The 23,874-nt window shown below is 30.1% G+C and overlaps 2 protein-coding genes across 9 annotated transcripts; one reads left to right on the top strand and one right to left on the bottom strand.

Annotated features, from left to right (window-relative positions):
• Positions 1-1,216: 1,216 nt before the first annotated feature.
• Positions 1,217-7,180, top strand: LOC113846321 (probable E3 ubiquitin-protein ligase RZFP34). 8 transcript variants are annotated; one of them, XM_027474427.1, is made up of 14 exons: positions 1,553-2,438; positions 2,529-2,929; positions 3,031-3,309; positions 3,390-3,634; positions 3,717-3,804; positions 4,352-4,411; positions 4,531-4,563; positions 4,975-5,052; positions 5,186-5,229; positions 5,642-5,682; positions 5,813-5,895; positions 6,002-6,093; positions 6,181-6,292; positions 6,440-6,963. In XM_027474427.1, the coding sequence occupies exons 4-14, from the start codon at positions 3,447-3,449 to the stop codon at positions 6,548-6,550; spliced, it is 930 nt and encodes a 309-aa protein (XP_027330228.1). In that variant the 5' UTR covers positions 1,553-2,438; positions 2,529-2,929; positions 3,031-3,309; positions 3,390-3,446; the 3' UTR covers positions 6,551-6,963. The 8 variants fall into 8 exon arrangements, with proteins under 8 accessions (XP_027330223.1, XP_027330224.1, XP_027330225.1 ...); XM_027474423.1 differs by having other exon boundaries at positions 1,308-2,438; positions 3,031-3,634; positions 6,440-6,985; XM_027474424.1 differs by having other exon boundaries at positions 1,308-2,929.
• A 2,343-nt stretch (positions 7,181-9,523) lies between these two features.
• Positions 9,524-12,074, bottom strand: LOC113846320 (FCS-Like Zinc finger 10-like). Its single transcript, XM_027474421.1, has 3 exons — positions 11,970-12,074; positions 10,218-11,312; positions 9,524-10,121 (listed from the first exon to the last, which is right to left on the bottom strand). Exons 2-3 carry the CDS (start codon positions 11,294-11,296, stop codon positions 10,004-10,006), a joined length of 1,197 nt encoding a protein of 398 aa, XP_027330222.1. The 5' UTR covers positions 11,297-11,312; positions 11,970-12,074; the 3' UTR covers positions 9,524-10,003.
• Positions 12,075-23,874: the final 11,800 nt, after the last annotated feature.

Raw genomic sequence — 23,874 nt, 5'->3', positions numbered from 1 at the left:
TGATTGGTATTGCATTATGACTAATCTTCCAAAGAAAGATCTTCACGATTTTTGAATCAAACAACCTTCCATAGTTACATTGGGGTAGAAAGGGAGGAAGATTGGTTGATTTGCAATATGATATGCTAATCTCAATGTACCCTCCAGTTTTTACAAAAAGCAAAACCAAATTCTCTCTCCTTTTCATAAGCCTGAGTGGAATATCCACAACTTCAAAGGCTAGTTCATCCCCTAACGATTCAAAAATGGATCAGAAACTTTTCAATCTAGTTTGAAGAAATGGGCTTGTCGTTCATGAGCCACATGCCCAATAATTCATCTCCTAAATCTTCTTATAAACACTTTACCTTGAAACATGTTTAGCTAGTAACAGGATATTCATTGCTTGAAAAATTCTGAAGCTACTACTACCCTTCATTTAGATATATTTAATTCCTTCAAGTTCTTCCATTGAATGCCTTTATCCTTGCCTGGTCTATTCAACCAAAAGGGAAAAATTAGCAAGCAAAGGGTCTTACAAAAACTTGATTATAGAAATACCATAACTAAGAATGGCTTGTAACGTTGTTTTAATTAGGACTTGCTTTTCAGCCTGGTTAAGGAGCCTTCCTTCCATCGATCTAACCTATCTACATAAGCAATTTTTATGAGGTGTAAAGAACCTTTGTTCATGAATAACATTATCATCCAAAGGCTATGTTCCATTATAAAAGAGCAACATGCATGATGTGATGAAAGATCAAACTCATTCTTTAAGTCTTCCTATCAAAGAAATAACATTCAACAAAGATTAAAAAATAGAGGGGTGAAAAGGCAGATGAAGAAGATGTATATAGGGAAAAAGATAAATTGCTCTGTAGACAATTGTTATGACACCATATCCTCTATTTGTAAATGAACTTCTTGTGAGTTATGTGAACATTCTATTAATTTTTTTATAATTAAGAAGAGATAATATTTTTATAAAAAAAGAAACCGGAGAATATTAAGCAAGCTCCTTTATGGTGTCCTAAAGTGAATTCAAATCTTGCAAGATATTTACACGCAACTCAAAGGAGTACGTGGCGTGTTGCGAATCGATGTTATGTGAGATATTTTGAAGGGTTAAAAAAAACTGAAATGGGAAAATAAAGAGGGGTGACCAGCACTGCATGAATGATTGTGTTAATGTCCCTTTCAAATTATATATATATTTCGTTTTCTTGCAGATTGGGTCAATTTCGAAGCCTCTCGAATTACAAATTCACCAGATTTTCCTTCATACAACCCCTATAAATTCCACGTCGACGCACTTCAATTCTCACTTTAAAACGACCCAACGTTTCTGTCAAGATTCCTATCGAAGCTGTGTTAAAAAAGAAACAAACGACAACAACAACAACGCGTTTATCGCCGATCACGTCGTCGTCTTCATCTTCCCCTCTCTCCGAGTCGAAAGTTCGTTGTTGTTCTGTGATTGTCGTTTCTTTATTTTCATTTCTGCGATAACTCTGTGACTGAGTGAAATCATAGTAAGAATAATAATTCTGTTCTCTTTGTTAGGTAACGTAGCTTCTTCTTTTTTTTCCAATTTTTGATTACCTTGTCGCTTCATTTCTTGTGTTTTACGTTTTCTGATGTGTTCTTTGTGAATTCTGTGCAATTCTGAATTTGTGTTTGTTTTTGTTGTGTGATTCACTCTTTGGTTATATCGTTTTGTGATGAGTTTAGAAGTGGTTGCTCTTGTGGCACGTAGCACGATAATTCGTTGCCTTGAACTCCGAGGTTTTGTTTAGTTCAGTGGAATTTACCAAGACCTTGGTTTTCAGGCAATAGATTGTAGTGTTTATTGGATCTATGTTGTTATTTTGTAGTTATTACCCTTGAATAAGAAGAAGTACTTGAGGGTGAGGAGTATGTTGGAAAAGCTTAAGGACGTTGTCAATTGTGAATTTTCTGCAATGTTTTAAAAATTGGACCCATTGGTTCAATTGATCAAACCGTGAGCCGGTTGAATCATCAACTTAGGTTGTAGCGAACTATTGCTCATTCTGGTTCGGATTTTAAAACATTGAGTTTACGTATTTAAAGTAATAAGTTAGTTCGGACCAAAATAAAAAGTAATAAGATAGTTGGACGCAACTTTCCAATCTACGTGGATGGATAGGATAATAGGAATAATCTATGTGGGTTGCTTGAGAGCGAAAATTTTAGGAGACTAGGGGTAGGTGAAATGGTGAATGGCTATGTCATTAGATTCTACGAAGAAGTCTTTTGCAGGAAAATGCAGTTTGCATCAAAATTGGACTCCCCAGTTGCCAAAATTAAAGCTACTTCTGCAAGGCCCAAGGATACCACTGCTCTGTATTTTTTTGAAGGGAAGTGGGAGGAAACAAGTTTATCTTTTGCTGACTTACCCGTCTCCATTTGTCTCTGCCACCTTTCAATGTCTACTATGGGTAAACAAGTTTGCAGCAAGTTTTGGTGTGGTTGAAGCTTCTTGTGGGTTTGCGTAATTCATTGAAACTGTCCAGTTGTTTCCTTTCCAGTTTATGGATAGGGAAAATGCTGGCTTGATGTTACACCCATTGTTCAGCATCGTGTATGATATGATTACACACTACCATCATTGCTAAATCCAACCTTTCCTTCATTCTTCTTCCAGCCTTTGTTCTGTCATGGTTGGTAGAAGGGGATGACCCTGCTGTACTCCAGATATGGAGAAGGATTCTGTTCTTGAATATTCATAAACTAGTTCCTGGAGTATGTGTAGATATTCTTTTTTGGCGGTGAATGCGTAGTCTACTGTCAAGTTACCTAGTTAATGAAGAAAAGGGTTGTAATTTGATCCAAAGGTATCTATCAAGGTGCAGATTGTTTGGAGTTTTTAAGTATTTGCTTTTGGTAAGTTTCAGTTCATGGAGGAGTCAATGCAGAACTGCATTTTAAGGTAGGCTTGCCCTTCATGGAAAATAAAATCAACACATGTACTATATATATATTTTTTATTTGGGATGCATTTAATTGAGTGATTTATTGCTTTCAACATAGGTTGGAGTGTCTATTGATTGGCTCCAGTATAGTTGGATTTGATTGTGGGAGTTCTTCAAGGAATCAAGTGATCATTCAATACTATTGGTTTGTATTTTCTGCTGGAGGCTGTCAAGTACCCCAGTGCTACATTGTAGTAATGTGTGGAATTCTTGTGTATAAGCTTGTTTTGATGTGTTCCCCTCTTGGAGTAGTGCTGATTGGAGCTGGGTAAATCGATTTTCTTGTTGCTGATTTCCATTGGTCTGCAGCAGTATAGAAGAAAGCAACGATGCATTGGTGTTTACCTGGCTTGATGGGGTGACTAGATATGCCTTTAGAAGTTTTAGGATTATTTCTAAATGTGTTCTAACATGCAGGTCTCTTACTGCCTGCTTCTAGATAGTTGGTAATCTTATCTGAGGATAGCTAGTATCATGGGAGAGGTGGCAATAATGCACTCTGAGCCTCTGCTGTTTGAATGTAATGACATTAAACATATGACTGAGAAAGAAGAGTATCCTCCAGCACCAAATACAGAGCACTTGCCAGGAGAAGAATCAAGTCAATCAACAGATCACAAAAGTACCAATGACTTGCTAGAGAAAGGATATATGGAATATGGGTAATTTCTTGTTCATAAACTCGTCCACTGTTTATGTTTTTGCACTTCCTTTTCTTTTGTTAAAATTATGCTTTCTCTGCAGATGTCAACATTACTGGAGAAGATGTCGCATCAGGGCACCTTGTTGCAATGAGATTTTTGATTGCCGCCATTGTCACAATGAGGCAAAAGTGAGTAAATTTGCCAAGTCTAGTATTTGATAACAGCTGTATGTTTCACATATTTTATTTATGATTGTTGTCACAAATGATACAATTCCCCAACCTTTTTCTGTTTGGATGTAATGATCTGCCACCCTTTAAATGAGGTCTCCATGTTTTCCAGGCAATCCAGAATCATAAGAGTTATGAACTATCTTATTTTATGTTTGATTTGATGCATATTAAAATAGCAAACTAAGTTAGCTTATCGGCTTATCCTTATCCTGTTGGTTCAACAAACTAGATAGGAAAAGGCCATAGGATAGATTTATCATATCCTATTGGTTCAACAAATGTGCTACGGCCACACCTTCATAACTTCAAATACCCAGATTCATTTTAGTCCCCCCGTGATATTCCAGCCGCCCTCAAAAATAGGATAGGATAGGAAATTATATTTCACCCTCTCCATCGAATGGACCCATAATGTACTGGGAATGATCTGACTGTGTATAATTCTTGTATTGTATCATTACTTTTACTTTGAACTTACTTTTGTTATCTTGTTTTTCTACAGAATGATATCAACATTGACCAGAAGCATAGACATGACATTCCCCGACACCAAGTCAAACAGGTATGTTTATTTATTTGAACATTTCCAATTAAAATATCCCAACATTTTTTCAGCATTTGTTTTGTTATTCATGGCCAAGGAATTCCTCAACACTAATGAAATAATTTTGACATACTCAGGTGATTTGTTCACTTTGTGGGACTGAACAAGAGGTGAGTTTAGAATTTCTTCAATATCTTTCTTTGTGCTTCACGTTGTAGTAATTATGAGGGAGAATGTAGACAGCAGTTTATAGGACAAATCTTTGACCAATCAAGTAAAAAGAAAATCCCGCTTCATGTGAATGTGCATGCATAGGCAGAAAGGAAACAAATTGGTGCATTTGTCAGGGGAAGTTTAAAGGCTTGTTGCTTTCTGAAAGCTCCGCCAGATGTTTTGTGGAAAGTATTTTTGTGGGTTTCATCCTAGATAGATATTGACTAGGGCACTAGATAATAGGCTGCTTGAAAGTTGAAACTACTGAATTATTTCTTTCTTATTTTATCCACAACATATCCATTTCAAAAGCTGAAATTTCATCATTTACACTAAATATTTCATGTACTGATTTTAACTGCTTCCAGGTTCAGCAAAATTGTATTAATTGTGGTGTTTGTATGGGCAAGTACTTCTGTGGGACATGCAAGCTTTTTGATGATGATGTAAGTAAATCATCCTGGAACCAAATTACGTTTTATATATTTTATATTTTATCTTTGGTCCGATTGCTGGTATAATTTATCTCAGGTTACGATAAACCAGTGAATATTAACTAAATATTTTTATGTGCTGCAGATATCTAAGCAGCAGTACCATTGTAGTGGCTGTGGAATTTGCAGGTATAATTTGCTAATTTAGTTTTTCATCTGAAATATCAACATCTCTACTTTCTAGGGGGGGAACAGCAATGTGTTTGAAGGGGACTCCACTCTTTTTCTCAAATTTTATTTTCCATCTATTTTATGATAAACGTGAATTTGGCCCCTAGCAATAATATTTCTCACATGGCCACCCTAACTCAGCCAGCCTAGCACTCTTGCTGTACCCCTGATTTTGGGGAATTTTGTGAAAGTGGAAATGCAATGCTATACTTTTTCATTTTACTTTTTGTGTGTTTTGGCCGTGACTTAAAGGTCACTTTTATCCGAAGTATATCTTGAAGCTATAGTGTGTTTTGCGTTTTTAGATTGACTAGCCTTTGTATCAAAATTCAGACTGATTGATTTTGTAATGTTTTCACTTCTAACACAGAACTGGAGGAAGCAATAATTTCTTCCATTGCTACAAGTGTGGTATGTAATTATTTTTATTCCTGTTTTCTTTTATTGCATCTTTCCTATGGATTTTAAGTACTATGTAGAAATGCAATTATTTAAAATTTATTACCTGTTTATTAATGACATTCGTGATTTTCTTGCATAGGTTGTTGCTACTCAACTCTTCTGAAAAACAGTCACCCTTGTGTAGAAGGAGCAATGCACCATGATTGCCCTGTTTGTTTTGAGGTATTATCCTGCACCTTTTATGGTTTAAATATCACTTTAACTAACTACCTTCTGAATATCTGGAGGCTGATTCAAGCACACCAATATTGATTATTAATTATTGCAGTACTTGTTTGAATCAAGAAACGATGTCACTGTTATGCCATGTGGACATACAATCCATAAGAGCTGCCTGAATGAAATGAGAGAACATTTTCAGTGAGTATCACAGTTTCTCATCTCCTTACTTCTCCCCTTCTATCTGAAAATTTATCCTGATTCTTCATTGTTTTTTATTCACATCAGGTATGCGTGCCCTCTCTGCTCGAAGTCAGTCTGTGATATGTCAAAGGTTTGGGAGAAATTTGACATAGAGATTGCCGCTACACCAATGCCTGAGCCATATCAAAATAAAATGGTCAGTATTCCTTTTTCCCTCCGACTTATACCCCCTCTTTCTGCGCCATGCATTAAAGATGCATAGACCTGTGTTTTTTGTTGTATATTAAATCCAATATCATATTGCCTGCTGATTACGAGGTACTAATGTTGTTATTCTCAACAGGTTTGGATCCTGTGCAATGACTGTGGCAAAACTTCGCAGGTTCAGTTCCATTTTGTGGCTCAAAAATGCCTACACTGCAAGTCCTATAACACACGACAGACAAGAGGCTGAGCAAGGGGCAGTGGATATGTATTGACTTCATTAAGGCCTTCATTTGAGTTCTCATGAGATTGTCGTGAAGGCACTAGGAATCCACGTGTGTCCTTCATTGGATACGTGGTTGTGGACAGTTGGAATTTGAATTGCATGCTAAGCCACATTCATAGGGAAAGAATAATGGTCCTTTATGATGTAATTTGTTGGGGCCACTAATTGGAATCACCCCGAGTGTGTGTTAGGGTATGATAGTTGTTTGTGTAATTTTAACTTTGCAATCTGCCGAGCACAGTCTTTTATTTTTTTATTCTTTTGTTTCAATTTATAGGAATCCGGTTTAAGGGAAATTTATGTTTCTAAACATTTTTATTTTTCTAGACAATGATATCGAATATCAAATTAAGTGGATACTGATATGATAACACTGGTGATAAAAATGTGTATGAGATGTAACTGGACATTTTCGTCGTTGGGTAAACACGGAGAAATTTGTACCTTTAGAGAGATCATAATTGGGTCCAACATTTCTCTCTACAGTGGTAATAAAAAGATGAAACAAATGTACTGTTAAAATGTTCTATTGAATGATCGAAAAGCTTCGGAACCATTATAGATTGTTCTTATGAAATGTCATTGACATTGCTCTAACACTGTCAAGTGATGCAGTTCCACGATATTGGTACTATTTTTACAGACGGAAAACACTCTGTCATCTGAAAAATACATGAATGGAAAACGTCGGGCCTGTTAACGTTAGAACAGGCTTGGTACCAATTTTGAGGCATTCGTTATAAGGGCCTGGTCTTCTCAAATCTCAATTGTTTTTAAATTCGCACCTTCCAGGTTTTCTTTTTTATTTTTGGAAAAGAGTTTAATATATTTTGAAATTTTAATTCTGAACTTCTAAAATTACATTTTTGGAAGATCTTGTAGGATAAAAATTCTAGAAAAAAGAGTGGGGAAAATGTTATTGGCTGCTTATCAGAGAGGAAAACAATTAAAAAATGATTCAACAATTCAGTGTGATTACCAACATTTACGTGACATAAAGGTTAAGAATTTGATTCTCACTTGTAAATAGTTGCGGGCTTAACGTTAAAATCTGTAGCATGATTTGTCCAATAATACACGCAGAGTTAAATTCAAAACTTCACGCTTTTCGTGATAAAAAAGGAAAACTTAATGTCTTGTCTTTTTAGTTTTATTCCCTTAACTATGCTTCCTTAATTTAGACAGCTACAAATACTAAATTAGCAGGAAAGTTTCCACCATTAAGAAAATAAATTACCGACCAATAGAAACTGCGCAACCAAATATAGTTTTCGTCTAAAGAAAAAAGAAAATCAGAAGATAACATGACACCTACCAATTTGATCGTCCAAAGTTTTAAAACTGTATGAAAAAATATGGATTGTGTCACACAATGGCGTACATCTACATTACAGAAAAGCTGCTGAAAGGTTCATGTCAATCCAATATTTCTATTATATATTAAATTAATATATTACGTGTATGAGTAGTGTTATATACTAACGTATCAAAATTAAATTTAAATAAATTATATAGTTTATGGTTTTATATTTATCTTTAAATATTAAAAGAGTAATACGATTAATTTAAAGTTTTAACTATTTTACATCTTTCTCTGAATTTTTTAGAATTATTAATAGTGATAATTTTATAAAATATTAAATTGGGGAGCAAAGTAACAAATCTTTTATCATTATTATAATATAAAAAACTCACCTAAGACTGCTTTAGCTATCTTCATAGTTTTCTTAATGTTCTATCTCAAATGAAAGTATCACTGTCTTGTATTTTTCAATTATATTTCTCTAATTAATTCTTCTCAAAAGTCAATTACTGATAAACCCCTGAGCTATCACCACTTGATTTTTATATTTGTAAATTGTCTATTTTTTTTATTTATGGCTTTTACAAAGAATATTAAGGTAAAAAGTCTTATGTTGTATAATAAAGTTTTCTCTTAACATCGGTTTATCAACCCTACAATTTTTTTTATCCACACTCCTTCAAAAAATCAATTTATAACCTTAAACAAGTATTTATAATCTTGAAATCATAGAAAACTTTACTGAAAGATTCCCTTTGCCCGTTTAAGATTAGTAAATTTTAATATATAATACATTATTATGTTTAGGTATAAAAAAAGAAAAGAAAAGTATATATATATATATATATATGAAAATAAAAATATAAAGTTTGTTATTAAAATATGATAAAAAATTAATTAATATAAATTTATAATATTACTTTATTATATTAATTTTTAAGTTAATATATTATATAAAATAAAAATTGTATTTAATTAACATACCACAATTGAACTGTAAACCAATAGACTAATCTGGTTTTAAAAATATTGAGAAAAAGACCACATGCGAAATCAAACCATTTTCTGCTCCTTAAGAGTTTTGTGCATTGTGTGTGCATAATACTCTTTTGTATGCACAACTCGTTCTTCTGTTATTTTTATTAAAGTATTACCCAAATGATACATACTGCGTATATTGCAAAAGCCATCAATAGAAGTAAATTAATTTCTTTATAAAGAAGCAATATTAAAAGAAAGTTCTATTGGCATAGAAAAGGTTTACATTTTGGAACTGTGAGGCTAGGACCATTGGAGTTAACAGCCTTATTCAAAATGCAAAATTGACATCATTTTTTCCCATTATACATATTATTATTTCCCTTTCCTACATTTTCCAAATTATTATTTTACCTCTCTTCATATTATCCATCTTACTTCACACTTATTTCACTTCAATCTCTGATTTAAAATAGTTGTACAAGAGAGTGTTTAGAAGAATGAAAATCTTACGATAACAACTACTGCTTTCATAAGAACCATTAGATTGCATCGTGGGGCAATACAAGGCACCAAATATTCAAAATCATAGTACAAGAATTTCATGCTTACAATCATTCATATGAAAGCGATTACTGTCGAACCAGGACATAGTGCAGAAAAGACCAAATCAATTAACTTTTTGATTTACAATCCAACAAAAAGGAAATAGTTTCACATGAACTACAATATATAGTAGTACAACCTTCAAGTCAAAAACCTGTTTGGTTTTGCATACACTGATTCTTGGCATAATATAGAGATAAGCCAAAGCAACTTCAGTAAGGGGTAAGCCAACAAAAATGGGCTTAAACCCTTGGGTTTTGTATGAAAAATAAACATAACCTATCATGTAATGTCATTATATATGTTGTTATATATGGAAACCAAATCTAGCTGTGGAGCCATCATCCACCGAGACCATGAAAAAGCTGAAAAACAAATAGCAAACGCAATGATGTACAAAACAATCATCCATGGCTGCTAATAGATGCACACAAAAACAGCTCTTTTAGAACAGATGATCAACCGCGTCTACTCATCTCATGGACTTAATGCCGATGGTGGCAAAGCCTCTATGTACCTGTTTCAACAAGTTATCCACCAAAATCCCACTTGAGAGAGTTTTCAGATGATGGATCAGATTTCTCTAGCTCCTCATCATTCAGGATCTCCAGTGCACGGCAAGTCAAACTGCAAAATGCCTTTTCACCTCTGTAGGACATCAAAGGAAGCCGAAATCAGAATCAAATTCTATCCTTCAAAGGAACTAAAAGTCATAACAAAAGAGATGCAATAGTGCTAATCTACCTATACATGTAAATATCTTTCCCCTCTTCGAATTTCTTGTTGCAATGGTAGCAGAAACTTAAGAAGTCATCGGAATGATATTGGTTTGGAGTCAGAAATCTGTTAACACCAAGACAGGACAATCCCCCATCCTTCTCTTCATTCTTATAATGTTTTTCGAAATCATTTGCATGAGTTTCCAAGATGCAGTCACAGAAAATTCGGGTTGTTTTGGGATTAGGACCATGGGAAATCACACGTGTGTAGTCCTCAGAGAGTTCAATCTCACTGGCTGATAGAGACTTGAGAAATTCATCAGAAGAGGATGCAGACACAGGATTTGAATTAAATTCTCCAGGTAGCAAAGTGTTTGAGTTCTGGCTTCCTCCAATAAAATGAGGAGGAGAGCTCAATTGGTTCAAAGCAAAATTCTCAGAATCAGAATCAAAGTTGGAACCAGTTAAACCAGACAGATCTTGAATTGTACTGCAAGAGTCCAATGAACAAGACACAGTTTTCGCAAAAGGTTCATGTTCTAGAAGGGTTTCTCCAATCTCAAAAAGAACAGTAGATTCACCCTTGTGGAAAATAGAACCATTTTTAGTATAAGGAAGCTTACAAAAATCTGTAGGCAAAGATTTAGATGCCTGAGCAGCATCCATATAGGATTTACAGTTTGGGATTTCAGTAATCATTTGAGGACTAAAACAAGTCTTCTTGTTCTCTGAGGAGAGGAGAATTTTCCCAGGAAATTTAGAACATTCTTCCAAAGAATCTATAATACTTAGACCTACTTTGGCACAGTCCCAACTCCTTTGTTGCCCCTCGTTGGTTAGTGATCTAGGAGTTCTAAAGGGGTTACCTAGATTTGAAAGGAATGTAACATCTAATGGGGAAGTGGGGCTCTTAACTGAATCAGAATCCAACATGCCTTTAGAACCCATACCCACAAACAGAAGAGGGGCCTTGAAAATTGAGCTTTTTTTTACATTGGTCCCCAAATAAGACTGAGAATAAGACTCATAATTGGTATCAGAAATTGCCATTTGATCTGTGTTGTGTTGATACTTCTGGATTGACCTGGTCCTCTTCCTCAGCATTATCTCAAGCCACCAACTAAAACAAACACAGGTTTGCTCACATAAATGATAGAGCACAAAATGATAAAAAAACAAAAACAAAAACAAAAATCAATCAACAAAATCCAGCAACAAAAATCAACACAATGTAACATTTCTATCCACATATGAGAAAAAGATTTGAACTTTAATTGTATATCACATAAGGGGAAAGTTTTTCAATGACAAGCAATTAACATTCACTTCAATGCATCAACCCCAAATGCAAAAGGGGCAAAAAAAAAGAAGTTTTTCTTTTTGGAGGGAGGGCCAATAGACATTAAAGAGTCTAAAATCGTAGCAAATCATTCTTATGATTAAGCACCATAGAAAATAAAATGAAAAAAAACAACATAGTAATCATTGAACAGGAGAACCCCACCTAAAAAACGAGGGATAAAAAAACAAAAATAACATTAAAGAACAAGAGAAATTATCAATGACATCTGATAGAGCTCAGAAAACATTCAAAATACAACAATACCAAATATAAATAAAAAAAAGTAGTAAAGCGTAAACAAGGCACTAGATTGGGGAGAAACCAGAAATTAAAGCAGGGACAGGGTCTACAACACACCCAAGAGAGTTAACCAAATTCAAAGATCAACAGAGATAAAAAAAGAAAAAGAAAACAACAATGGATGAAAAACCCCACCTGGGTTTTCTCTGAATGTGGTCTAGAAAGTAGAGAGAGATGGTGTTGCAGAGAGAAGAACCCCAAATGCGGTAATAAAATGACAAGGAGTGTGTGAAACTTGTGCAGTGCAGAACAGTACTGTGCATCTGTACTATATTTCTTTCTCTCTCTTTCTTTGCGCGTTACTTTCTTTGTTTGCCGTGTCACACACAAAATTGTTACTTTCACTTCGATTGTGACAAGTGTTTTTGCATCTTCTTGCCACGTGACACAACAATCACATCCCTTCTTATTTTTCGTACATATAGTGGACGTTACTTTGAGTTACACTTACTATTTTCATGCCGGTAAACTTGTCAGTTAACAAAATGTATAAATGAGTATTAATTAATTACACATATATAATAGATTTTTCATAAGAATATTTAAGTAAGGATTCATTATTAATGAGTTTATTACAGCGTATTGGGTTACGAATATAAAAAGTGAAATTTATAAAGAAATGTGGTATTATGATTATGGTTGAGACGTTGGGTTCTGCTGGAGTTAAATTCCATAGCAGTTGCGGAGCACACACGAAACCAAGAAAGTTAACCTAACCATGGTTAAGTGTTTAACCGGGGGTTGTGGTTTTGTTTTCGAAACTTTTAGGTGCTGAGTCTATGTTGTCGTTTTCTGCAACAAAGGTTTTTATGATTTTGTACTCAGAAACAGAGAGAACAGGGACCGTCCACGTGTTTGCGTAGAATAGATATACGAATCGAACGGTTAGGATGTGGAGATTCTCTTATAAGGAAAGCATTTTTCTCTTTTATTGTGCCTAGGCCTCTATAGCCTTGCGGTTAACCGACCACAAGTTTTTGTGATTTCTTCCCGTTTTATGTTGCCTTTTGGTGTGACTTGTGCACGTGTGCAAGAATGACTGGCTCGTTTGTTGAGACTCACTTTGCTATTTTTTTTTATTTCTCTTTTTTTTCAGTAATATTTAATTATTCAAGATAGGTTAAGCTGAATGATATTTAATTATTTTTAAAAGTTTAAATAAATTTTTATTAATAAAATTATTCTTTTCATCTTTTAATTTTAAAATAAAATTTATTTTTATTCTTTATTTTTTTAAATTTTTTAACTTTTAAAATAGTTTCACATAGGTTAAATATCTTAATTCTGTTAAAAAAAAATTTCGTTTAATGTATCAAGCTTTATTGTTCATAGTCTTCCTTCTCATATCTCTAATCTTATCTTCTACACTTTTTCTTTTTTCTTCTTCTTTTTATCTTCATCATTTTATATTCAAAACTCAATTTTTTTACTAAAGAATTCACATTCAAAGCCAAAAAATAGAATTTCCTAGTCATGTTTTTTTTTTCTTTTTCTAGAATTTTATCTCTGATCTAAATGTAAGTAATTTTATTCACATTCAAAGCCAAAAAAATTTTATGTCCCATCAACTATCTAGTTTGTTGATTAAAAAAATTGAATCACATTTTATTCAGTTAAATCTAAGGCTTATCTTTGATTAACTAATTAATTTATTGAAGGATTGAATATTTTTGTAGTTTATTTCTTTAGTAGAAATGATAAAGAAGTGGCAACAAGAGGAAGAATACATGTGAGTTAGGGACCTGGAAGGAGTGTCAATAAGGGTAAGCAGAATAGAATCGAGTACAAATAATGGGCTAAACGAGTTGGGAGATGCACAATTGGAATGGACTCAGGACAAGAATTTGATGTAATTGTAGCTATGAGTGTGGATTTTCCTGTGCTTTCGTAACTGGCAACGACAATTCTAACTCCTTATGACCGTTAATGTTAGACAGACCTACCATTGTGGCAAACCATGAAACAACCATAAACAAGCATTCAGACTCAAAGTTAATAGGGCATAAATTTTCCATTAAAGAAGAGGAAAACAAAATGACTGAAATTTTATAGAAAATGAGTATTAGAAAGTTAGGTTGTGCTTGATGATGAAGTTTTGAATATAAGAAGATAAAGATGAAAGGGAGAAGGAAGAAGAAAAAGTGTCAAGACAAGGTCGGATGAACAGTAATGTATAGTACATGTGACCCATAACGACAAAACTTTTTAACAGACTTAGAGTTTTTAATAGAAAAAGACTTGTTTAAAATTTTTTTAAAAGTTAAAAGACTAAAATGAACTAAAAAAAAATTAAAAGACAAAAATAAATTTTACTCTAAAGTTAAAAGACGAAAAAAGTAATTTTATTATTTTTATTCTTACTTATTTTTTAACTCCTTTTAGTTTAAAAATTTATATATTAATTCTAATATAAAAATTATTTTTAATTTTGTTTCTGTAATTATAATATGTTATAACGATATTAACTTTTTTTTATTTAACAAATACTTATCTACTATTAGTTTTTATATAAAATTTTAAATAATTTTATCTTTATTATGATGACATTTTTATATATAAGTGTCAAGTGATATTTTATCATCTTTTAGAAGAGTATTTTGAATTCTTTAAAGAAGTCTCATCTTTTTATTCATACTTTTTCCAACTTTATTATACAAGTTAATGTTTCTTTGCTTTAAATTTATATAAGAAATATCATTGTAAGACTTCATATCTTGATTCATATTAACATGAATATTATCTTTCTAACATTTTAATATCTTATTTATATGATAAGATTTCATGCTTAAAGTCAATAACTTTTTCTTTTATATCTTAAATATATTTGTAAAAAAATTATGATCTTCTTTAAATTATCACTATTATCACCATTTTATTTATTTTTAAATTAAAAATATATTCAATACGAGAATTCTTTAAAAAATATAGAATATTTATTTAAAAATAATAAAAAATGTCATTTGACACTCATACAAAAATATCACAATAACAATAGAAATAAAATTGTAAATAAATTTTTATATAGGAACTTATATACAAACTGTTTTTACTTATAAAAACCTAAATTACAAAAAAAAATCTTATACAAAGACTAAAAAATAATTTAAATATATTATGTTAAATAATTATTTATCAAACAAGAAAGAGAACTAACATCATTATAATGTATTGAAATTAAATTTGTATATAAATATTGATATATAAAGTTTTTATCTATATAAAATAAATTACAAAGAGAATTCTTGTATAAGAATTAAATCTATAATTTAATATATCCTTAATTACATGCAAGTAAGATTATTATTACAGGTATCTATTTTTTTATTTTTTTTTAGTGTGATTTGCTTCTTTAACTTTTTTATGTTATTATAGTCTTTTGATTTTTTAATGCTAACCAAAAATATTATTTTTTAAACATGTTTAATTTTATTAATTACTACTTTTTCTCTTAATTCTACCATCTACATTTTCATTATACTTTTTACTCTTTAATTAATGTAGTTAAGCATAATTTTAAAAAATAGTATTTGAAAGTTAAATTACTAAACTAAAATAATAAAAAAATTAAAGAAATGTTGAAAAAAATATAAAGGATCAAAATAAAATTTAAAAAGTATAAAATTAAAACAAAATATTAAAATTAGAGAGCTAAACTACTAATTTTATATTTTATATATTTTAAATTTTTATTAGTAATCTCTTTTAAAATTTGAGTTAAGGTAAAAATAATAATTAAATACTCATTAATTTTTTAAATTACAAGTATCAATTATTTTATTTATTTTTATTATTATCAACATGTTACAAAGACATTTGAGTACCGAAGTATAAAATAACTTTTTGACATGCTCACAAAAAGTGAGAAAAAAAGATGTGACCTAGTTTGGATTGAAGAGAAAAACTGCTTGATCTTCTCTTGTATCAGACTAGCCAAAATTTTAAAAGAAGTTTTTGCTCAAAAGAAGATTAACTATGCCTAAACTAGTGGAGGAAGAATGCACTCCATATGTCGAGCCTATCACTGAGATTTGGATCCTCTCCCATTTACATTCACTGAAGCAAATCCTAGTGCACTAGTACAAAAAGTTAGAGTGAAAATTCAATTTTATTTTGTTCTTACAAAATATGTTCAAGAAATAGATGGTCAAAGGAGAAAGAAGAAAAAATAGAAAATAAAATAAACAACTAACAAAATGGTAAAAAAATTGAAACTTTAACATGCATAAGAAAATTGTATACGGGCTCTTTTTTTATGGTTTTTTTCTTTAAAAATACAAGATATATGAAATTTTTTTTTTTGCTTATTACATGAATATAGAATTTTAGTAAAAATTGTCAATGATATTTTTAGAATTAAAAATATCAAATCATTTTCAAAACTCACCAACGGCAACTTAAAAAAATTGTACATGTAATAAATTGCTTTGACGACTTTTGGTGCTTAAAAAAATAAAAAAATATATAAAATCACCATAAAAAAAAGTTTTGGATTTAAAAAAATTAAAAAATATATACTTATAATTGTTATTGGCAAGTTTTGGGCATTTCAAAAAATAATAATAGAATTATTGACAACTTTTAGATCATGTAAATTAATTAAAAAATCTTAAAAGTCGTCATTAGCGATCTTCAAGATATTTGTCTACTTCAATCTTTGTTAGTTGTGTGTGAGTAGAAAGAAGAATTTTTAGATAATAAGTGAGTTCATCATATTAGAAAAAATGAGTGTATTCTTATTGATATATATTAATGGTGAAATTATTATAAGCACTCGTGAAAAATGTGTTATTTAGGTGCAAAAAGTCAACATATGTGTATATGAGAGATAATGTATCATTTGGCGAACCAAAGTATTGACTCAGAATTTGAATTTTAAAAGCAGTGAAAAATATTATTTATAGATGTCAATTATCAATATTTAGCGGTTTAATACAATATCATATAATTCTAATAACAAAAGATATTGATGTTTTACAAATATTTAAAATACATCAATAACATCATTTGCTAATTCCTACCATTGAATTATATGTTGTTTTCAAAGAAATTGTAATTAACATTGATGAAGAAGATATGGAGGAAGCATATGCAAACTCTGAGCCAAACAAAGAATTATAATGGATAAATACCAAAATGAAAGTGGTGACTCTAAGTCTAAAGATAGAAGCGATGAGCCAATGGAAGACATGAGGATGTAGATGACGACAATGATGATGGGGTCCATTTGTTAAACATAATGTTTGGACAACATCTATTTGGAGAGTCACCCTTAGTTTGTTCATTAAATCTTAATGCTATGCATGTATCTTAGTTTTTAGAGTATGCAAACTTAAGTATGTGTTATTTTTAATAATATTGTTGTTGGTAATATTTTTTTATTTTATTTTAAATTTTAAAAAAATTCACTCAATTTTTCTTCACCTGTCTTCAACTTCACAACCTATTGTCTCCCTTCTCCTTCTTCCTCACACAACTTCTCTCTCTCCCTCGTTCTCGCGTGTGAGTTCTTGATGTACTTGGTGTGATTTTATAGCTTGAAAACTCGTCATCAGATATTTTTAAGTGCACTAATGCCCATGGTTGTAAAGAATAATAAAATTGCAAAAATTTCTGATCTAAAAATTGTTATTGGCAATTTTTCAAAGCCTAAAAATGTCTTACAAGTGTGAAAGGCTACAATGACAAATGGAAGATTCCTGACTAGGTCAAAAATCGTCAATGGCAATTTTGTAACACCTCTAAAGTCCATGTAATCTCAGGTGATTACAGAAACATCACATGTTTAAAAGTTGTTAATAGCGAGTTTTTAAATATCCTATAATCTCAAGATCACGTCAATAAAGTCTCTTAGGTTGTAGCTTTTCTTCTCTTTTATAGAAAAATCACCAATGACATTTTTTGGAACTCTATATTTATGCATATTCGCCAAAAACATAATATTTCTATAATTTTATTTTACAATTATCACATTTAAATTATTTATCCTTGCACATGATACCAAATTAATAAAAAAATATAAAAGAGATGTGACATTTAAGTTAGGAAGTCCATTCTTTCACTCCTTCTAAGTTTACCTGTTCAAATATATATTTGTACAAAAATAAGATTATATGTTATAATTAAAAAAATAACATCATGAATTTAATTACTTAAAATAATATTAACCGTTTAATTCTCACTTGACAAAACATGTAATGTCATAAATCAAGTTTATTGTTTGATTTTACATAACATGCTTAATCAGACTTGCATGATTAGAATTAATGTTACCATAACTAGTAATAAAAAACTTTTTGCATGGATAAAAGTTGCGAAAACATAGTAAACAAAATAATATCACGTATGACAATTTCAATTGTTTGTGTGACGAACTGAACTTCTATTTAAATATATAATTGCCTTCCTTCTAATCACTTAGTTCAATCGACCTTACATTTTTTAATATATTTTTTTCACTAAAGATAAATTTTCAAACAAATTAGGCAAATTACTATGACTTATTTTAGTTCTCGTTCCAAGTTAAAAATTCTTTTCATTGAGTCAGAAAAAGAGCTGATAGGCATAGACTTTAAGCAACTCCTACAACAGCCTCAATGGTTTACAACACGTGTTACAAATGTTGCCCCAATCTATGTCAGGATGAACCTATCAAACATGTTTAATGGAAAGAGTGTTGTGGGAATGAAACATGTGAAATTAGATTCAAACGTGTTTTTGCTTGGAGGTGAAAGCTTAAAGTCTGAAGCTATTCCCAACAAAGATTATGTGTCTAATCATTTAGACTCATACATTGGTTCTTCTAGTCAAGTCTTTCATTTATCATTTGAGAAAAATACATTTAGTCTAAAACGCACATCGCGTATCAAACGATTTAACTATGGAAAATGTTGTCCAATGGTAGAAAACATTAAAGGAAAAATTTATGTGCTTGAGGGCATGCCACATCTTCACAATCATCATCGCAATGGTCCTTTTGAAGTTTTTGAGCCAAAGGAAGATCACTGTAGAATACTAAATGATCCCCCTCCTTATAAAAGTTACCCTCAAGGTAAAATAGATGGTCATTTTGTTTTGGGTGATAAGTTCATTGTGTTTGAGAAAAAATCTGATGAGGAAATAGATGGCTATTTCTATGATACCATAAATGTTGTGAATGGGAAAAATTAAATCCAAATGTGATTTCTCATTTTACACATGATGGGCTATCACTACCTATTAATGGGTTGTGTGTGCCATTTTTTCCCCAACTTAAAAAATATGGGGTTGAGCTCATTCTTTCTCGAAAAGGAATAGAAGAAGGACATGCAATGCTCATTAGTGTGTCGTCAAGTTCACTCTTATGTTATGAACCACTAAAGCATGTTTTTCGTGGGCGTTTTCCACATACAAAATCTGGAGAATGCATCAATTTGCACAATGGAAGAAACTTTTTCTTTGTGTTGCCTGACAATCAAATTTGTTCTATTTGGGTTGCATTGGATGATCATCAAATGCTACGTCTTTTTGTAACAACATTTGTTCCAAAGTTGGATTTGGATTCCGTAGTTGTGTCAAATCTCATTTCTCCCCCTTCTCATCCAATACGAAGAAGGTTCTTAAGTGTTCATAATGTTCGTAATTGGGATTGCGTTGTGAAGATAGACGAGACATCTTCAACTCACGTTTTTGATGCATTCTTCTTCGAAAAGTGATAAGATTATGGTATTTTCAAGATAATAACATATTATATGTATTAATATATAAAATAAAGTTTGAATAAAATTTCATTTGGCAAGTATGTTATTTACATATGGCATGGATTAAGAGCTAGAAATAATATTATTCAAAAGTAACTTTTTTATTTTCTCGAAACACATGTTTGTGGTTAATTGATTGACTACATTGGGTTATATATTATTTTAATGTAATAATATACATTAGGTTGAAAAAATGAACATACATATACTGATTTAAGATGCAGAACCAAACACGTACTAAATAGGAGAGGTCTCTATATCTTCATGTATAAACATGATTTCATCAAATTTGATAGTCTTTATTAAAAGCATTAATGCATGAGATTGTGTGATTTCTCATCCCCTGTCATTTCATTTTGTTTCCTATTCTTATGGGCTTTTGTTCATTTTTCAATAATACCTGCTTGAATTTAATTTGTTATTCATCCTTAAAAATTATTGGTTTTATCTCTTTAGAAAGACAATTGTGTTAATCACTCTCAAAAGTGTAAACTGGTTATATATTATTCATTCTTTACAAAGTAATGAGTATATATATTAACAAAAAAAAGTAATTAGTATATAATTATTTTACAAAGTCATACTTTAGACTAATAGCTATCTAAAGTTATTTTTAGAAAACGGCAACCGTTTTAGCAAATTAAATTTGTTTAAATTCTTTTAACTTTTAGTTTATAAATCCAAAAGATGGGGCAATAAGATTCAATTTTATCGCAGGGTTCCAGACTAGACCTTGTCTGTTTTGTTTTATCTAATGAAAAATTTAATAATAAAAAAATATTTTACATTTTATTTGAATAAATAAAAAATACAAAAATATTTCTGAATTAATCTTATTTCTTTAAAATTCAAAATTAGAATTTATTGAATAATATTGAGTTGTTTAATATTCTTATATTTTGTCTCAAAATTAATAGTACTAAAACGAGCTATTATGTTTTAAAATTAAAATTGACAACCTTTCTCTAATTTTTTTCTTTTCAAACTTAAATTTAATTATTTATTTATTATTAATGGACAAAAATGCCTTAATTATATTAAAAAATAAAAATAAAATAAATTGCAAATAAATTTGCAATAAAGAAAATGAATAAGGTAAAAAAAAATATTATAATTAAGCCCAATAATTAAAATAAAGAGAAAGAAAAGGATAAAAATAAAATAAAATATTTTAGTTAAATAACTAAAAGTTTATAAGGACTAATATTTTTAAAAGTGTAAATGTAATTATATAACACAGTTTGTTGATAATCCTTAATCTGTTTTTCTAGCTTAATATAAATATATTATTTATATATCTTGATGAATAATTTCAATGTATTTGATTATGATACATGTTTACGACTAATGTTTCTTTACGTATTTTAATATTTATATTTTAAAAATATTTTACTTACATATTTGAATGAATCTAATATATAAATTTTATGATCAATTTTTTATTTTTAATTTAGAATATATTTAAAAATTTTATAAATAACTTATAAAATTAATTATAATATATATATATATATTATTTTAATAAAATTTATAGTAAAAATTATTATTTAAAATAAACTATTAAATAGCGTATTAACCAACTCATAATCAAATAATCTATACGATTTAATTTGGATCCAACTCACATCGCTCACTTAGATATAGTGAGTGAGCCTATCAATAAATTTTTTTTTTGCATATTTGGCTTGCTTTAACTAAAATCGTATATTTGTATATAAACAAATTTATATTATTATCTCTTATCCATTTTATAAAAAATGATTATTAATATTTTTTATGTTAATTAACCAAATACTTTTTTATTATCTATATAAATAAATATATTTATTTATTTAATATACAGATCATTAATTTAATTATTTAAAATTATAAATATTTTTAAAATATGATACAAATTTATGATATATATAATTATTTTTAATCCTAATAAATTAATAATTAATTGGTTATTACAATAATAAGAAGAAGTATTGGAAACAATAAAAGACCTTATAGAAATAGCTTATAAATATTATAAATTTTTTAATTTAATTTAATAAAAATTTTAGCATAACTTGTTATAATCAATTATTTTTTAACTTATTTAAAAAAGTTATGATTAAATTTATGACATAAATGTTTATTAAAAAAATTATTAAATAAATACTTAATAAAATTATATTTTTAAACACTTTTATAATAAAATATTATTTTAATGGAGTTAAAAACTTAAAATAATATCCAATTGTTAATTTTGCAACTAACATAAGCATGTAACATCATAAATAAAGTTTATTGTCCGATTCTACCTAACATGCACAATCAGGTTAGCATGATTGTAATTAATTACACCATTATTTGCATTAACTTTTTATTTTATAAGTTATAGATTACAAAATTATTTTTTTTATAATAATAGAAGTTATATATATAATACCATTTCATCAAACAATTCAATCCATCCTCCATTTTTTAATATTATTCGTTAGCTACTTTTATTTTGAGAAGTGGATAGTTTATTTTAGACAAATTGAACACACAACAATGGGAAATTCTAATACCAATTCGGGTTCGAGTTGTGGTTCTGGTTCTAGTTCTAGTTCTAGCTCTCGATCTCGTTCTAACCTGAAAATTCTTTTCGTTGAATCAGAAAGAGAGCTTATTGGTATAGACTTCAAGCAACTTCTACTTCAACCAAAATGGACTACAACACATGTTCCTAACATTGCTCCAGTCTATGTGAAGATGAACCTTATGAACTTGTTCAAAGGAAAAAGCATTGTGGGGATGAAGCATGTGACATTGAATTCCAATGTGTTTTTGATTGGAGGTGAAAGCTTAGAGTCTGGGGCTATTCCCAACAAGGATTATGTTACCAACCATCCAGACTCATACCTTGGATCTTCTAATCGAGTCTTACAATTATCATTTGAAAAAAACACGTTTAGTCTAAAGCGTACATCACGAATCAAAAAGTTTCTTTATGGAAAATGTTCTCCAATGGTTGAAAACATTAATGGTAAAATTTATGTGCTTGAAGGGATGCCATATCTTCACAATCATCATCGTAATGGTCCTTTTGAAGTTTATGAGCCAGAGCAAGACTATTGTAGAATACTAAATGATCCTCCTCCTTATAAAAGTTACCCACAAGGGAAAATAGATGGCCATTTTGTTTTGGGCAACAAGTTCATTGTGTTTGAGAAAAAATCTAATGAAACAATAGATGGTTACTTCTTTGATACACGTAGGTGTTGTGGGTGGGAAAGATTAGACCCAAATGTGATTTCTTTTTTTGCACAAGCTGGTTTACCCCTTCCTATTAATGGAATGTGTGTGCCATTTTTTCCCCAACTTGAAAATTATGGAGTTGAACTTGTTCTTTCACGAAGAGGAATAGAAGAAACTCATGCCCTGCTCATTAATGCATCTTCAAGTTCACTCCTGTTTTATCAACCTTTAAGAGAAGTTTTCCACAATCGTTTTCCCCTTACAGAAACTGGAGAACGCGTCCATTTGAATAATGGAAGGAACTTTTTCTTCAAGCTTCCCAACAATCAAGTTTGTGCTATTTGGATTGCATTTGATCACCATAAAATGTTACGTCTTTTTGTAACAACGTTTGCTCTCGAGTTTTGCTTCAATCCCATGGTCGAGACTTCACTCCATTTACCTCCTTCTGCTCCAACACACAAAATCTTCTTAAAAGCTTCCAACATTCATAATTGGGATTGTGTGGTGACCAGAGATGGGGTATCTTCAAATCATATATTCGATGCATTCTTCTATGAAAAGTGAAAAATATTAGTTTATAATAATTAGAAAATAATAGGATTTTATTTATGATAATTTAGAAAATTTTATATTAACAAATAATCTATGTTTACATAAGATTTTACTCAAATTTTTTACTTTCTTGTTTAATGTTTTCTGCTTGTACAGTGAATATTTAAGTACTACGTGTAAGTTTTGATTTGAGCATAGTATCAAAATTATTTAAAGTTCTACATAATACATTTATTTTTAAATATACCTAAAGGACAACACTAAAATACTTTTTTATCTAATTCGTAAGCATTGTTTTTCTCGTAACAATCTCCCTAATCATATTAATTACAGTAAAAAAATTTTTAAAATATATTAATTTGTCATGAATTACCATAACTTTTAACTTATATCATAAATTTTGTTTTGATCTCAATGTATAACAAAAAAAATTTCTTTTATTTTAATCTTTCAAATGATTTTTTTTATCGTTGTCCTCTAGGTATCAACTTTTTTTTATATCGATCTCTATAGTTTAAATTTTTCATAAAAAATTAAAT

This window comes from Abrus precatorius, unplaced genomic scaffold (genome assembly GCF_003935025.1).
Source record: "Abrus precatorius isolate BTA unplaced genomic scaffold, Abrus_2018 Scaffold8, whole genome shotgun sequence".
NCBI lineage: Eukaryota > Viridiplantae > Streptophyta > Magnoliopsida > Fabales > Fabaceae > Abrus > Abrus precatorius.
The sequence above is the reverse complement of the archived record's forward strand: the minus strand, read 5'-3'. Positions and strand labels throughout refer to the sequence as shown.

What these genes read in the sequence shown, in the direction of transcription:
- LOC113846321 (XM_027474422.1), top strand. Translation starts at nt 3,447, where the DNA reads ATGGGAGAGGTGGCAATAATGCACTCTGAGCCTCTGCTGTTTGAATGT. An exon ending in ATTGTCACAATGAGGCAAAA is followed by an intron (nt 3,805 to 4,351) that starts GTGAGTAAATTT and finishes GTTTTTCTACAG; the next exon opens with AATGATATCAACATTGACCA. An exon ending in ATTGCCCTGTTTGTTTTGAG is followed by an intron (nt 5,896 to 6,001) that starts GTATTATCCTGC and finishes TAATTATTGCAG; the next exon opens with TACTTGTTTGAATCAAGAAA.
- LOC113846320 (XM_027474421.1), bottom strand. Translation starts at nt 11,296, where the DNA reads ATGCTGAGGAAGAGGACCAGGTCAATCCAGAAGTATCAACACAACACA. An exon ending in AAAGATATTTACATGTATAG is followed by an intron (nt 10,122 to 10,217) that starts GTAGATTAGCAC and finishes GATGTCCTACAG; the next exon opens with AGGTGAAAAGGCATTTTGCA.